The sequence below is a fragment of the Coregonus lavaretus genome (assembly GCF_964263955.1).
Source record: "Coregonus lavaretus genome assembly, chromosome: 11".
NCBI classification, from domain to species: domain Eukaryota; kingdom Metazoa; phylum Chordata; class Actinopteri; order Salmoniformes; family Salmonidae; genus Coregonus; species Coregonus lavaretus.
The window spans coordinates 6821224-6837745 of NC_139998.1; the positions used below are offsets into that span (position 1 = coordinate 6821224).

At 44.5% G+C, this 16522-nt stretch overlaps 1 protein-coding gene across 3 annotated transcripts in view; it reads right to left on the bottom strand.

Annotated features, from left to right (window-relative positions):
* The window catches only part of LOC311137129 (dynamin-1-like protein), a 40277-nt gene extending 24047 nt beyond the window's left edge, over positions 1–16230 (bottom strand). Inside the window, exons 1-3 of one of the 3 annotated variants that reach the window (XM_084171470.1) lie at positions 16158–16230; positions 15250–15480; positions 14274–14659 (exon numbers count right to left, since the gene is read on the bottom strand). In XM_084171470.1, the coding sequence (XP_084027596.1) occupies positions 14274–14659; positions 15250–15466 (603 nt within the window). In that variant the 5' untranslated portion in view covers positions 15467–15480; positions 16158–16230. Of the gene's footprint in view, positions 1–4722; positions 4948–14273; positions 14660–15249; positions 15481–16157 lie in introns of those variants that run through there. The other 2 variants (XM_084171469.1, XM_084171471.1) reach the window with 2 other exon arrangements.
* Between the last annotated feature and the right edge of the window lie 292 nt (positions 16231–16522).

Consider the following 16522-nt stretch of genomic DNA (forward strand, 5'->3'; position numbering starts at 1 on the left):
CAATCTCTCCCTTTCCCAGTCTGCTGTTCCCACATGCTTCAAGATGGCCACCATTGTTCCTGTACCCAAGAAAGCAAAGGTAACTGAACTAAATGACTATCGCTCAATTGGACCTCCCTTGGTCATCATGAAGTGGTTTGAGAGACTAGCCAAGGATCACATCACCTCTACCTTACCTGTCACCCTAGACCCACTTCAATTTGCTTACCACCCCAATAGATCCACAGACGATGCAATCGCCATCACAATGCACACTGCCCTATCCCATCTGGACAAGAGGAATACCTACAGTGAGGGAAAAAAGTATTTGATCCCCTGTTGATTTTGTACGTTTGCCCACTGACAAAGACATGATCAGTCTATAATTTTAATGTTAGGTTTATTTGAACAGTGAGAGACAGAATAACAAACAAAAAATCCAGAAAAACACATGTCAAAAATGTTATAAATTGATTTGCTATTTAATGAGGGAAATAAGTATTTGACCCCATCTCAAACAGAAAGATTTCTGGCTCCCAGCTGTCTTTTATACAGGTAACGAGCTGAGATTAGGAGCACACTTATTAGGAGCACACTCTTAAAGGGAGTGCTCCTAATCTCAGCTTGTTACCTGTATAAAAGACACCTGCAATCAATCAATCAGATTCCAAACTCTCCACCATGGCCAAGACCAAAGAGCTCTCCAAGGATGTCAGGGACAAGATTGTAGACCTACACAAGGCTGGAATGGGCTACAAGACCATCGCCAAGCAGCTTGGTGAGAAGGTGACAACAGTTGGTGCGATTATTCGCAAATGGAAGAAACACAAAAGAACTGTCAATCTCCCTCGGCCTGGGGCTCGATGCAAGATCTCACCTCGTGGAGTTGCAATGATCATGAGAACGGTGAGGAATCAGCCCAGAACTACACGGGAGGATCTTGTCAATGATCTCAAGGCAGCTGGGACCATAGTCACCAAGAAAACAATTGGTAACACACTACGCCGTGAAGGACTGAAATCCTGCAGTGCCCGCAAGGTCCCCCTGCTCAAGAAAGCACTGAAGTTTGCAAATAAACATCTGAATGATTCAGAGGAGAACTGGGTGAAAGTGCTGTGGTCAGATGAGACCAAAATCGAGCTCTTTGGCATCAACTCAACGTGTTTGGAGGAGGAGGAATGCTGCCTATGACCCCAAGAACACCATCCCCACCGTCAAACATGGAGGTGGAAACATTATGCTTTGGGGGTATTTTTCTGCTAAGGGGACAGGACAACTTCACCGCATCAAACGGACAATGGACGGGGCCATGTACCGTCAAATCTTGGGTGAGAACCTCCTTCCCTCAGCCAGGGCATTGAAAATGGGTCGTGGATGGGTATTCCAGCATGACAATGACCCAAAAAACATGGCCAAGGCAACAAAGGAGTGGCTCAAGAAGAAGAACATTAAGGTCCTGGAGTGGCCTAGCCAGTCTCCAGACCTTAATCCCATAAAAAAAATCTGTGGAGGGAGCTGAAGGTTCGAGTTGCCAAACGTCAGGCTCGAAACCTTAATTACTTGGAGAAGATCTGTAAAGAGGAGTGGGACAAAATCCCTCCTGAGATGTGTGCAAACCTGGTGGCCAACTACAAGAAACGTCTGACCTCTGTGATTGCCAACAAGGGTTTTGCCACCAAGTACTAAGTCATGTTTTGCAGAGGGGTCAAATACTTATTTCCCTCATTAAAATGCAAATCAATTTATAACATTTTTTACATGCATTTTTCTGGATTTTTTTTGTTGTTATTCTTTCTCTCACTGTTCAAATAAATATACCATTAAAATTATAGACTGATCATGTCTTTGTCAGTGGGCAAACGTACAAAATCAGCAGGGGATCAAATACTTTTTCCCCTTCACTGTATGTAAGAATTCACTGACTACAGCTCAGCATTCAACACCATAGTACCCTCCAAGCTCATCATCAAGCTCGAGGGTCTGAACCCTGCCCTGTGCAACTGGGTCCTGAACTTCCTGACGGGCCGCCCCCAGGTGGAGAAGGTAGGAAACAACATCTCCACTTCGCTGATCCTCAACACTGGGGCCCCACAAGGGTGCATGCTCAGCCCCCTCCTGTACTCCCTGTTCACCCATGACTGCGTGGCCAAGTACGCCTCCAACTCAATCATCAAGTTTGCAGATGACACAACAGTAATAGGCTTGATTACCAACAATGACGAGACTGCCTACAGGGAGGAGGTGATGGCTCTGGGAGTGTGGTGCCAGGAAAATAACCTCTCACTCAACGTCAACAAAACAAAGGAGATGATCGTGGACTTCAGCAAACAGCAGAGGGTGCACCCCCCTATCCACATCGACGGGACCGCAGTGGAGAAGGTGGAAACCTTAAAATTGCTTGGCGTACACATCACCGACAAACTTAAATGGTCCACCCACACAGACAGTGTGGTGAAGAAGGCGCAACAGAGCCTCTTCAACCTCAGGAGGCTGAAGAAATTCGGCTTGGCACCTAAAACCCTCACAAACTTTTACAGATGCACAATTGAGAGCATCTTATTCGGCTGTATCACCACCTGGTACGGCAACAGCACCACCCGCAACCGCAGGGCTCTCCAGAGGGTGTTGCGGTCTGCTGAACGCATTATCGGGGGCAAACTACCTGCCTTCCAAGACACATACAGCACCCAATGTCACAGGAAGGCCAAAAAGATCATCAAGGACATCATCCACCCGAGCTACTGCCTGTTCACCCCGCTATCATCCAGAAGGCGAGGTCAGTACAGGTGCATCAAAGCTGGGACCGAGAGAATGAAAAACAGCTTCTATCTCAAGGCCATCAGACTGTTAAATAGCCATCACTAGCACATTAGAGGCTGCTGCTGCCTATTGAAATCACTGGCCACTTTAAGAAATGGAACACTAGTCACTTTAATAATGTTTACATATCTTGCACTACTCATCTCATATGTATATACTGCATTCTATTCTATAATATTCTACTGTATCTTATTCCATGACGCTCTGTCATTGCTTGTCCATATATGTATATATTCTTAAATTCCATTCCTTACTAGTTTTGTGTGTATTAGGTATATGTTGTGAAATTGTTATATATTACTTGTTAGATATTACTGCACTGTCAGAGATAGAAGCAGAAGCATTTCGCTACACCCGCTATAACACAATTGGCCCAGCGTCGTCCAGGGTAGGGGAGGGAATGGCCGGCAGGGATGTTGGTAGAGCATGGTGTTTGCAACGCCAGGGTTGTGGGTTCGATTCCCGCAGGAATCGAACCCACAATAAATACAAATATGTATGTACTCACTAACTGTAAGTCGCTCTGGATAAGAGCGTCTGCTAAATGACGTAAATGTAAATGTAATAACATCTGCTAAACACGTGTATGTGACAAATACAATTTGATTTGATTTAATTTGTCCTGGGATGTAAACATTGGGTTGTTATTTTACCTGAAATGCACAAGGTCCTCTACTCCAACAATTAATCCACAGATAAAAGGGTAAACAGAGTTAGTTTCTAGTAATCTCTCCTCCTTCAGGATTCTTCTTTGGACTTTATATGGCGGTTGGCAACCAACTTTAAGGTGCATTAACACCACCAACTGGACTGGCGTGTGGACCTCACTTCATCTTTCAATCACCCACGTGGGTATTTGCTCCTAAAAACCAATGAGGAGATGGGAGAGGCGGGACTTGCAGCACTTCAAGCATCACAAATAGAACCAAGTTCTAGTTTAGCGCCTGGCTATGCAGACTCTGGCGAGCAATGATTGAATAACATGTATGTGTACATTTATTTTGCAATGCTCGCGCACGCGACGCTGTCGGTGTGGTCAACATGTAAGCCTATAAAGTATATTTGTCTTTGAAGTTGGAGCACATCAACTGGTTTTCCATCAATGAATAAAAAACATTATTTTGCAATGGATTGTTTTTTTCTCCTGTACAATTTTTTAAAAATCGGCTTTTCATTTATTTATTTATTTATTTATTTATTTATTTATTTATGGGCCAAAAGCCGTCATTTACCCGTTAACGGAAACCTTGCCCATACTGGCCCTCCAACACCACTTCCAGCAGCATCTGGTCTCGCATCCTGGGACCGACCCTATTAAGCATCAGAGGCAAACCAGCAGTGGGATGCAGGGTAGTACGCTGTTGGCAATGCTGTTTACTCTCAATTCCTCTGGGCAAATGGATGGTAATTCAAGGAATAAGACAAGGGAGGGATGGATGTCTTGGAAGATTTCAATTATGTTTTCATTCATTCATTCAAAACCATTGAAGTCTTCAAAGGCTAGGAGGGGGATACCAGTGTAAACAAATCAGTAAATGTGTAATATGTAAATTTAGAGGCATGTGATGCCATTTCATTTCAATGACACCTTCTGCTGAGCACAGCTGTGTTTCAACATTACACAGGGGTAACGTTAGCCAGGTTCTACTGCCTGTCAAATTCGCGATTACTAAGTTAACTAGTTAGCAGTTCATGAGTCACAGCCACTAGCCAGCTAACTATCTAACTAAGTTGCTACAGCTAAGGTCACTAACGTTAGCTAACCTTTCCTCGAAAACACAGCACACGTAAATGTTAATGTGCAGTGAAATATCTCGAAGTGGAACTGCGTGATACACACAACAGTAGCTAACGTTAGCTATCTAACGTTAAGGGAATGCAACTAGGTGAAGGCATGCTAGTTAGTTGGCTCGCGATTCTTACCTGCGTTCCAACAACAGCAATCTGCGGCAGCTGGATAATGTCCGCGCCAACTGTATTAAACACATCTTGTAATTTATTGATGACAGGGATAAGGGCCTCCATGGCTCTGAAAATGTAGTACCTGTCAAATAAACGACCTAACTAGCCAGCTACCCTGCTAACCACAGGCACAAAGTCATCCAATGTCCCTCACACTGCCACCATTTATCCGGCCCAGAAAACTGCGCACAAAATAATTCAGCGTTGTATTATGGGACTTTGAGTTTTTACAAAGGGAAAATATTAAAGGAAGAGTACAAACATTTTGAAAAACTACACTGAACGAAAATATAAACGCAACAATTTCTAAGATTTTACTGAGTTACAATCAGTCAATTGAAATAAATTAATTAGGCCCTAATCTATGGATTTCACATGACTGGGAATACAGATATGCATATGTTGGTCACAGATAGGGCTGGGCGGTATACCGTATATAACAGTATTGATGTAGGAACCGGGTTGGGTTTTTACTTAATGGTATTTGTATGTTTGGTTTGTTAAATGTGATAAGCCGTGTGTAACGTCCATTTTTATAGTTTACTCTGCTACTTGAGTCATCTCTCTCCACTGTCTCTCTATGCCACTTTCCACACAGATCTAGCACAGATCTTTGCCAACTCCTCAGTAAGGAAAGTGGCTATTGGCTGTCCTAGAAGTCGCTAAATGATGTAATCACCTAATTTGCATAATTGGCCATGTGCATGTAATTGTGACGGACGCTGTAGGAGAGAGGAATAACATCGTGAGAGAGACATAAAGTGAGTAAAAAACACCCTAAATATGTTTAGAACTACAAATGAACTTTCTTTACATTTACATCCTGCCCTGAATGTAAGCCAGGGCGGGATCAGCCAGCGGCGGCTTCCCGCATGCGCGATTCATTTGCAGTCTGGACGCGGAGGGGTGAACATCTCCTGCTCTGACTGCAGCTGGGAGGGACTGCTGTGCGAGGACTGGGCTGCCTGTGAGTGCTTTGGGACAGGGATGGGGCCCATGGCAGCACCCGCTGCTCATTGAGAAGAGTAAGAACGATACGTGCTTTCACGTCAGAGTCTCCAAAAGTCTCCAATAACACCAGAAAAAGTCGCTAGATTTGTCGTTTGTCGCTTTTTTGAAAATGTGTCGCTAGAGGGGTCTGAATACTCGCTAAATATAGCGACTAAGTCGCTAAGTTGGCAAACAGTCTATAAGCTTGGCACATCTAGCCACTGGGATTTTTGCCCATTCTTCAAGGCAAAACTGCTCCAGCTCCTTCAAGTTGGATGGGTTCCGCTGGTGTACAGCAATCTTTAAGTCATACCACAGATTCTCAATTGGATTGAGGTCTGGGTTTTGACAAGGCCATTCAAAGACATTTCAATGTTTCCCCTTAAACCACTTGAGTGTTGCTTTAGCAGTATGCTTAGGGTCATTGTCCTACTGGAAGGTGAACCTCCGTCCCAGTCTCAAATCTCTGGAAGACTGAAACAGGTTTCCCTCAAGATTTTCCCTGTATTTAGTGCCATCCATCATTCCTTCAATTCTGACTAGTTTCCCAGTCCCTGCCGATGAAAAACATTCCCACAGCATGATGCTGCCACCACCATGCTTCACTGTGGGGATGGTGTTCTCGGGGTGATGAGAGGTGTTGGGTTTGCGCCAGACATAGCGTTTTCCTTGATGGCCAAAAAGCTCAATTTTAGTCTCATCTGATCAGAGTACCTTCTTCCATATGTTTGGGGAGTCTCCCACATGCCTTTTGGCGAACACCAAACGTGTTTGCATATTTTTTTCTTTAAGCAATGGCTTTTTTTCTGGCCACTCTTCCGTAAAGCCCAGCTCTGTGGAGTGTACGGCTTAAAGTGGTCCTATGGACAGATACTCCAATCTCCGCTGTGGAGCTTTGCAGCTCCTTCAGGGCTATCTTTGGTCTCTTTGTTGCATCTGATTAATGCCCTCCTTGCCTGGTCCGTGAGTTTTGGTGGGCGGCCCTCTCTTGGCAGGTTTGTTGTGGTGCCATATTCTTTCAATTTTTTAATAATGGATTTAATGGTGCTCCGTGGGATGTTCAAAGTTTCAGATATTTTTTTATAACCTAACCCTGATCTGTACTTCTCCACAACTTTGTCCCTGACCTGTTTGGAGAGCTCCTTGGTCTTCATGGTGCCGCTTGCTTGGTGGGGCCCCTTACTTAGTGGTGTTACAGACTCTGGGGCCTTTCAGAACAGGTGTATATATACTGAGATCATGTGACAGATCATGTGACACTTAGATTGCACACAGGTGGACTTTATTTAACTAATAATGTGACTTCTGAAAGTAATTGGTTGCACCAGATCTTATTTAGGGGCTTCTTAGCAAAGGGGGTGAATACATATGCACGCCCCACTTTTCTGTTATTTTTTTTTAATATTTTTTTTTAACAAGTTCTATTTTCATTTCACTTCACCAATTTGGACTACTTTGTGTATGTCCATTACATGAAATCCAAATAAAAATCAATTTAAATTACAGGTTGCAATGCAACAAAATAGGAAAAACGCCAAGGGGGATGAATACTTTTGTGTAACTAGCTATACAGCCTGATAATACCAGGGATGGTGTGACCTAAATCAGCATGTTGTTTGTGCAACTGTATCTTCTAAATCAAAGAGGAATACGTAAAGCATGAATATGTTAGCTACATGAAGTAGCTAAGAAAAAACATTCAATGTAGCCAAAGGTTATATATAGGGTCCCTATATACACTGCTCAAAAAATAAAGGGAACACTAAAATAACACTTTTTTCTTTACATAGTTGAATGTGCTGACAACAAAATCACACAAAAATTATCAATGGAAATCCAATTTATCAACCCATGTAGGTCTGGATTTGAAATCACCCTCAAAATTAAAGTGGAAAACCACACTACAGGCTGATCCAACTTTGATGTAATGTCCTTAAAACAAGTCAAAATGAGGCTCAGTAGTGTGTGTGGCCTCCAAGTGCCTGTATGACCTCCCTACAACGCCTGGGCATGCTCCTGATGAGGTGACTTATGGTCTCCTGAGGGATCTCCTCCCAGACCTGGACTAAAGCATCCGCCAACTCCTGGACAGTCTGTGGTGCAACGTGGCGTTGGTGGATGGAGCGAGACATGATGTCCCAGATGTGCTCAATTGGATTCAGGTCTGGGGAACGGGCGGGCCAGTCCATAGCATCAATGCCTTCCTCTTGCAGGAACTGCTGACACACTCCAATCACATGAGGTCTAGCATTGTCTTGCATTAGGAGGAACCCAGGGCCAACCGCACCAGCATATGGTCTCACAAGGGGTCTGAGGATCTCATCTCGGTACCTAATGGCAGTCAGGCTACCTCTGGCGAGCACATGGAGGGCTGTGCGGCCCCCCAAAGAAATGCCACCCATTTTACATTTACATTTTAGTCATTTAGCAGACGCTCTTATCCAGAGCGACTCACAGGAGCAATTAGGGTTAAGTGCCTTGCTCAAGGGCACATTAACGTCATTTAGCAGACGCTCTTAGCCAGAGCGACTCGCAAATTGGTGCGTTCACCCTATAGCCAGTGGGATAACCACTTTACAATTTGGGGGGGGGGGGGGGGGGGTTAGAAGGAACACTTTATCCTATCCCAGGTATTCCTTAAAGAGGTGGGGTTTCAAATGTCTCCGGAAGGTGGTGAGTGACTCCGCTGTCCTGGCGTCGTGAGGGAGCTTGTTCCACCATTGGGGTGCCAGAGCAGCGAACAGTTTTGACTGGGCTGAGCGGGAGCTATGCTTCCGCAGAGGAAGGGGAGCCAGCAGGCCAGAGGTGGATGAACGCAATGCCCTCGTTTGGGTGTAGGGACTGATCAGAGCCTGAAGGTACAGAGGTGCCGTTCCCCTCACTGCTCCATAGGCAAGCACCATGGTCTTGTAGCGGATGCGAGCTTCAACTGGAAGCCAGTGGAGTGTGCGGAGGAGGGGGGTGACGTGAGAGAACTTGGGAAGGTTGAACACCAGACGGGCTGCGGCATTCTGGATGAGTTGTAGGGGTTTAATGGCACAGGCAGGGAGGCCAGCCAACAGCGAGTTGCAGTAGTCCAGACGGGAGATGACAAGTGCCTGGATTAGGACCTGTGCCGCTTCCTGTGTAAGGCAGGGTCGTACTCTCCGAATGTTGTAGAGCATGAACCTGCAGGAGCGGGTCACCGCCTTGATGTTGGCGGAGAACGACAGGGTGTTGTCCAGGGTCACGCCTAGGCTCTTCGCACTCTGGGAGGAGGACACAGCGGAGTTGTCAACCGTGATGGCGAGATCATGGAACGGGCAGTCCTTCCCCGGGAGGAAGAGCAGCTCCGTCTTGCCATGACTGACCCACCGCCAAACCGGTCATGCTGGAGGATGTTGCAGGCAGCAGAACGTTCTCCACGGCGTCTCCAGACTCTGTCACATCTGTCACATGTGCTCAGTGTGAACCTGCTTTCATCTGTGAAGAGCACAGGGCGCCAGTGGCGAATTTGCCAATCTTGGTGTTCTCTGGCAAATGCCAAACGTCCTGCACGGTGTTGGGCTGTAAGCACAACCCCCACCTGTGGACGTCGGGCCCTCATACCACCCTCATGGAGTCTGTTTCTGACCATTTGAGCAGACACATGCACATTTGTGGCCTGCTGGAGGTCATTTTGCAGGGCTCTGGCAGTGCTCCTCCTTGCACAAAGGCGGAGGTAGCAGTCCTGCTGCTGGGTTGTTGCCATCCTACGGCCTCCTCCACGTCTCCTGATGTACTGGCCTGTCTCCTGGTAGCGCCTCCATGCTCTGGACACTACGCTGACAGACACAGCAAACCTTCTTGCCACAGCTCGCATTGATGTGCCATCCTGGATGAGCTGCACTACCTGAGCCACTTGTGTGGGTTGTAGACTCCGTCTCATGCTACCACTAGAGTGAAAGCACCACCAGCATTCAAAAGTGACCAAAACATCAGCCAGGAAGCATAGGAACTGAGAAGTGATCTGTGGTCACCACCTGCAAAACCAGTCCTTTATTGGGGGTGTCTTGCTAATTGCCAAAAATGTCCACCTGTTGTCTACTCCATTTGCACAACAGCATGTGAAATGTATTGTCAATCAGTGTTGCTTCCTAAGTGGACAGTTTGATTTCACAGAAGTGTGATTGACTTGGAGTTACATTGTGTTGTTTAAGTGTTCCCTTTATTTTTTTGAGCAGTGTATAAGGAAACACTGGCCATCACTTTGTTCATATCCCTGTCACAATTACTCCTACCTGGCATTTTAATTCGTTGTCATGTCAAACAACACTGTATTCAAAGTGCCCACTATTTGCTACAGACTGTTTTAAATTGGTTAATGTCAAAAAAAGAAATCTAAGCGGTAGATCTCGGCTTTCATTTTGACTCAAAGTGATCTTGACTCAGAAAAGGCTGGTGGCCACTCTTCTAGAGTTGTCCCTGTTAACTCTATCAACGTTTCCCTTTACTCTGGCAATTGTGACCGAATCAACGCAATATTAGCCTCTTTCAATGCAACATACCGAAACAAAACAAACTATGCAAGAGATTTTGTTGTAGGCAGAACACATCGGAGGAGGATTCTATTGCATTGACACTCACTACTCAGCCCGTACTCTACACAGACCGGTGTAACATAAACCATCAGAGCTCCAGTAGGCCTATATGCAAATAGACCATTGCCATATACGGATCTGTGCCATTTACTTTGAACTGGACTGTGCTTACAGGATGAGCGGTCTTAATTAGATGCACTTATTTTACATTTTAGTCATTTAGCAGACACTCTTATCCAGAGCGACTTACAGTTAGCGAGTGCATACATTTTCATACTGTTTTGAGATCAAAGCAAGAGCTGCATGTAGCACAGTTTGTTTATCTTTGATAGTGAGTTATTAGCCCAGTTATAGATCATTTGTAGTCAGCAATAGGGGAGTGATTGCTTCCTACAAGAGCACAAAACATGTACCTTTCTGGACATCTTTGAAAAGCAAGTCAGGGAAATAGCTTTTTTTTTGTCTTAAAGGGGCAGTGTTGTATTTTGAGACAGGCTTGAATAAGCTAAGTAGCCAATAGGCAGAGGGTAGCATAATTTGTCTGATTCTCTGTAATAATGGTATGGGAATAATAATGCATTTTATTTTGTAAAGTTGTTTCTTGCATCAAACAACAACACCAGTTTCAGTCACCTCCTTGTCTGAAGGACAAGTGGATAAACAGGTTAATGTCACGCACTGCATGTATTTTTCAAAGGTTTCATGGAATGTAGGCCTACACTGAACACCACACATTGGCTGCTACTGTAGGCTGAATGATAGAACAGCTATTTCCATGTAAAAATATTATGGGATGGGATTTCTCCATTGTTTTTGATGGTAGGCCACTCTGGTAGGCCTACATTATGTTCAAATAGCTACAGCAGCCTACATGGCCACTGTTAAAACTGTAACTTAAAGCGGGCACAGCCTCAGTGTTCACAGTAAACGCTCGCTGGAAGTTGCACAGAATTTTCACAAAGTTCAAGTTTGCGCTCAGCAGACCTAAAATTTGCTCAGTGCCGATTTTCTTTGGAGGGAACATTGGTGACAAGTCTGGTGACTTTACACAGAAAGCGGCACAGGTCCTAATCGAGGCACTTGTCATCTCCCGTCTGGATTACTGCAACTCGCTGTTGGCTGGGCTCCCTGCCTGTGCCATTAAACCCCTACAACCTATCCAGAACGCTGCAGCCTGTCTGGTGTTCGACCTTCCCAAGTTCTCTCATGTCACCCCGCTCCTTCCCAAGTTCTCTCATGGCTTCCAGTTGAGGCTCGCATCTACTACAAGACCATGGTGCTTGCCTACGGAGCTGTGAGGGGAACGGCACCTTACCTTCAGGCTCTGATCAGACCCTACACCCAAACGAGGGAACTACGTTCATCCACCTCTGGCCTGCTAGCTCCCCTACCTCTACGGAAGCACAGTCCCCCCCCCCCCCCCCCCATAAAAATAATAAGTTGAATGCACCAATTTGTAAGTCGCTCTGGATAAGAGCGTCTGCTAAATGATGTAAATGTAAATGGTGAGTATGCAGGCCATGGAAGAACTGGGACCTTTTCAGCTTCCAGGAATTGTGTACAAATCCTTGCGTCATGGGGCAGTGCATTATTATGCTGAAATATGAGGTGATGGCGCTGGATGAATGGCACGACACTGGGCCTCAGGATCTCGTCATGATATCTCTGTGTATTCAAATTGCTATCAATAAAATGCAACTGTGTTCGTAGCTTATGCCTGCCCATACCATAACCACACCCACAATGGGCCACTCTGTTCACAACGTTGACATCAGAAAACCACTAGTGGTCTGCCATTTGCCGTGTACAGTTGAAACCGAGATTCATCCGTGAAGAGCACACTTCTCCAGGCAGCGTGCCATTTGCCCACTGAAGTCGGTTACGACGCCGAACCGCAGTCAGGTCAAGACCGTGGTGAGGACAACGAGCATGCAGATGAGCTTCCCTGAGACGGTTTCTGACAGATTGTGCAGAAATTCTTAGATTGTGCAAACCCACAGTTTCAGCAGCTGTCCGGGTGGCGGTCCTGGGCTGACATGGTCTGCAGTTGTGAGGCCGGTTGGACGTACTGCCAAATTCTCTAAAACGACGTTGGAGGCAGCTTATGGTAGAGAAATAAACGTTAAATTATCTGGCAACAGCTCTGGTGGACATTCCTGTATTCAGCATGCCAATTGCACATTCCCTCAAAACTTGAGACATCTGTGGCATTGTGTTGTGTGACAAAACTGCACATTTTAGAGTGGCCTTTTATTGTCCCCGGCACAAGGCACACTTGTGTAATGATCATGCTGTTTAATCAGCTTCATGATATGCCACACCTGTCAGATAGATGGATTATATTGGCAAAGGAGAAATGCTAACTAACAGGGATGTAAACAAATGTATGCACAACATTTTAGAGAAATAAGCTTTTTGTGCATATTGAAAATGTATATTTTATTTCAGCTCATGAAACATGGGACCAACAATATACATGTTGCGTTTATATTTTTGTTCAGGATACATTTACCAGTGTTGACGTGATTCATGCTGCACCAATGTAGAGCTAAATGTATTTTCCAAGACAACAGTAACTAGGGAGTGGGTACCAAAATATTTAGGCACTGATTAATGTATTGAGAAAATCAGGGTTGGGAATTTCCTTGACACTACAACAAAAAAAAAAAAGTCTACTAGGAGGTTGCATACACACACCTGCAAATATTCAGCACAACTCCAAAGAATGCAAATACACAACGTTTATTTTCTGATATTTTATTTCCTGAACACTTTTTTTATTTACAGGGACGATACACTATTTTTCTGTCAAAGTAACACATTTTATCCATAGGATTAATATAATGAAAGTGCTTATATGGGTCAATTTATCACAACGATAAAGCCAGCAAACAACAGTAGCAAAAAAAGAAGAAAAAAAAGAGTGCTGGCTTTGCACATGACATAACAAAACTGGATAACATACATTTCTAGTTTACAGACTGGTGAAACAGGGAACGGATGTTTATGAGGTGTTGCATGAACAACACTGGATTGTATTTACACCAACGTCAGCTTATAAATTCAAGTGGTCCATGCTGACAGGAGGATAGATGTTGACAAAGTAGCAATGACCAGCACTCAGGTCACAGCAGCAACAAAAACAGCTGGCTACATCAACTGCAGGTAGTTTCCAATGTGTTCCCATGGCGTACGAGTTTTTGTAGATCTGAATAGTTTGAGCTAATTTCAACTACAAGTGGTGAGCATCCCTTTACAAGGCTACATCAAAATGCTGCATTATGTTTTCACTAAATGTTCAAACTGAGGGGACATTTAGCTGACATTGTTCTCCATTTATCAATCAAAAGCAAACCTGTCCCAGTGTCATTGTCTACACTGTTTTTTTCCTACTAAAGGCTGCTGGATTCACACAATGGAGCTGCACTAGAGCGTGATTAGCCAAGTAAAGGCCCCCCGGCTAAACCCTCCCCTAATCCGGACGACACTGGGCCAATTGTGCGCCGCCCTATGGGACTCCCGGTCACTGCCAGTTGTGACACAGCCTGGGATCGAACCCAGGTCTGTAGTGACGCCTCAAGCACTGCGATGCAGTGCCTTAGACCGTCGCGCCACTCGGGAGGCGAAAACAACCCTTTCTTATTGGACAAGTTCAGATCAGTGGAGGCTAGTGGATGGGGCTATAGGAGGATGTAATTGCTGGAATGGAATAGAGGAACAGAGTCAAACATGTGGTTTCCATATGTTTGATGTGTTTGATACCGTTCCATTAATTCCATTCCAGCCATTACAATGAGCCCGTCCTCCTATAGCTCCTCCCAGCAGTCACAACTGGTTCAGATAGTACCTCCCCATTTCAGACCGCTTTCTTCCATTTCATGCCTGATGAACACGACCCAGGTGATGTGGATACGGACATGACCTCTGTCCTCAGGAGCCAGTGCAGTCAGTGTACGTGGTGACCATGTTCCCCCTGCGCTGTGTCACTGTTCTGCAGTGTTGCTTCGCTGTAGTACTCTGAAACCTGCTCTCAGTCTGCTTAGTAGTGTCCCTGTGAAAAGTAAACATCTTCTTCATGTCGTCAAACATGCCGTCAAAGCCACCACCACCTGCTGCTCCAAAAGCCCCCTGGAAGTGTCTCTTGTGTCGGCTGTGGTGGGCCTCCTGGTTGGCCCGAAAGTGGCCCTCAAAGTGCCTCTTGTGACGGGCGTGCCGGTTCTGGCTGTAAATATCAAAGTCCTTGAACATGTCGCCAAAGTCGAAGGGCTGGTGGACGTTTGGACCGTTTGTGCCATGTCCAAACTGGTCGTATTCTTGTCTCCTCTTCTTGTCTGACAAGGTTTCATATGCTGTAGATGAAAGAGTTGCAAGAAAGGGTTTCAGATCATACCAATGATTCTATTAGCAGTAGTGTAAAAAACAACAGTGATGTAACACAATAAAAAGAAAGAAAACGCTGGAACGTGAGTTGACATTTTTACATAAATAAAGTATCAACCTGTAATGGGAATATTTAAGATGACTAAACTTCATATTTCATTTAGCATGATCAACACAATGTTTAGCATATTTTGAGTTTCTGTAATACAAATAATTTGCAGAGTTACACTCAAGGTGTGGGTTGATGGTCACTAGACTTGAAGCTAAATGTTATGGATTCTCATATCTGTTGATAGTGATTGACTCCAGACTGGAGGTACAAGGACTGAGGACGCACTGATTATTCCTTGTTGTATTGTAGGCAAAGTCACTGCCTTTTGGTTTTGACTTCCTAAAGAACATTTGGCGCTTTTTGATTAGGACATTTGGGGGCCTGCTCAGAGAAGGCCAGTTAGACATTTTCTCTGCTTGTGCTGGATTCATAATAAACCAGATTGACTTTTGATTTACTTTATCTGTGACTGCTCTTCTCTTTTGTTCACCTGGAAATTACACTTACCCTCAGCAATGTCTCTGAACTTTGTCTCAGCATCTGGGCTCTTGTTCTTGTCTGGGTGATACTTCATAGCCAGCTTGTGAAAAGCCTTCTTTATCTGACGCTCGTTGGCATCTTTCGGCACTCCCAATATGTCATAGTAGTCCTTTTTGGCCAGTATCAACTCTGTTATTATCAGGATACAAACTGCAAATGTGAATGCTGACTGTGCAGTTGCCATGGTGCTGGTGGCTTCTGTAAAGTAGATATGGGAGGAGTAGAAGAACAGTTGAAGCTATACTACAGTATACACATGTAAAAAACGTACAATGCATCAATTGAGACCACAGTACCATGTATTATTTATGCAAAGGAGTGGGCAGAAAAGGTCTACTACTGGTATTGATATCATCTCCCACATAAAGATCCCACTGTTCCCACATCATGTAGTATAGCAGTTTTAGCTAATCGTGTGACATGTGTTACTATCAACAGTTTGAGTTGAGAGCAGTGATATCACACTTACTCTGATCAGCTGCATCTTGACGAAACTATTTACAGTATTGATGGAGACAGTCAGCCAGGCAGATTGAGCCTGGTTGAGCTAGCTAGCTATTTTGCAGTCTATTAACTGCATATTAACTGGCTAAGAAAACTCAGTTAACCTGAACTGACTCGATATTAGCAATATTTTTCATGTATCGTTTTCATTCATCCAAAGATACCGGCACAACAAACGACACATTGCTGGTGATGAGGTTGGCAATCTTACATAGCTAACGTTAGCTAATTAATGTTAGCTGACGGTTTGTTCACAATTTAACGCTAGCAAGCTTGATTGCCCAGTAAAGCCAAAAAAAAACAATGATTGAATGACCCTAATCATGGAGTTATGCGAGGACATATAACCGCAACAATACAGTTTTACTTACCTTTTTGCTGAACTGCGAAGGATAACTTCAGTTAACAGTTCGTCGCTCTATTTTGACGCTCCATCGCGCACCTTCTTCTTCTTCTTCTTTGGTGGTGTTTTAGCGCAGACTACACTGGAAAATGTCTATTGCTGCCACCTACTGGATGCTGATGGGAAAAGGACGGGAAATCCAAAACGGAAAAGGGAAATAAACTAAGACCAAAGACGAAGAACAGTAGATGCATCCTAATTAAGAAAAAAACATTATTTTACAATGAGTGGATGGAGAAAGGTATCTGGTCTTTTCAAAATTTAATGGATGATAATGGAAATATTTTCTTGTATGACAATTTCATTTAAAAATATAATCTTGTTTGCACCAAT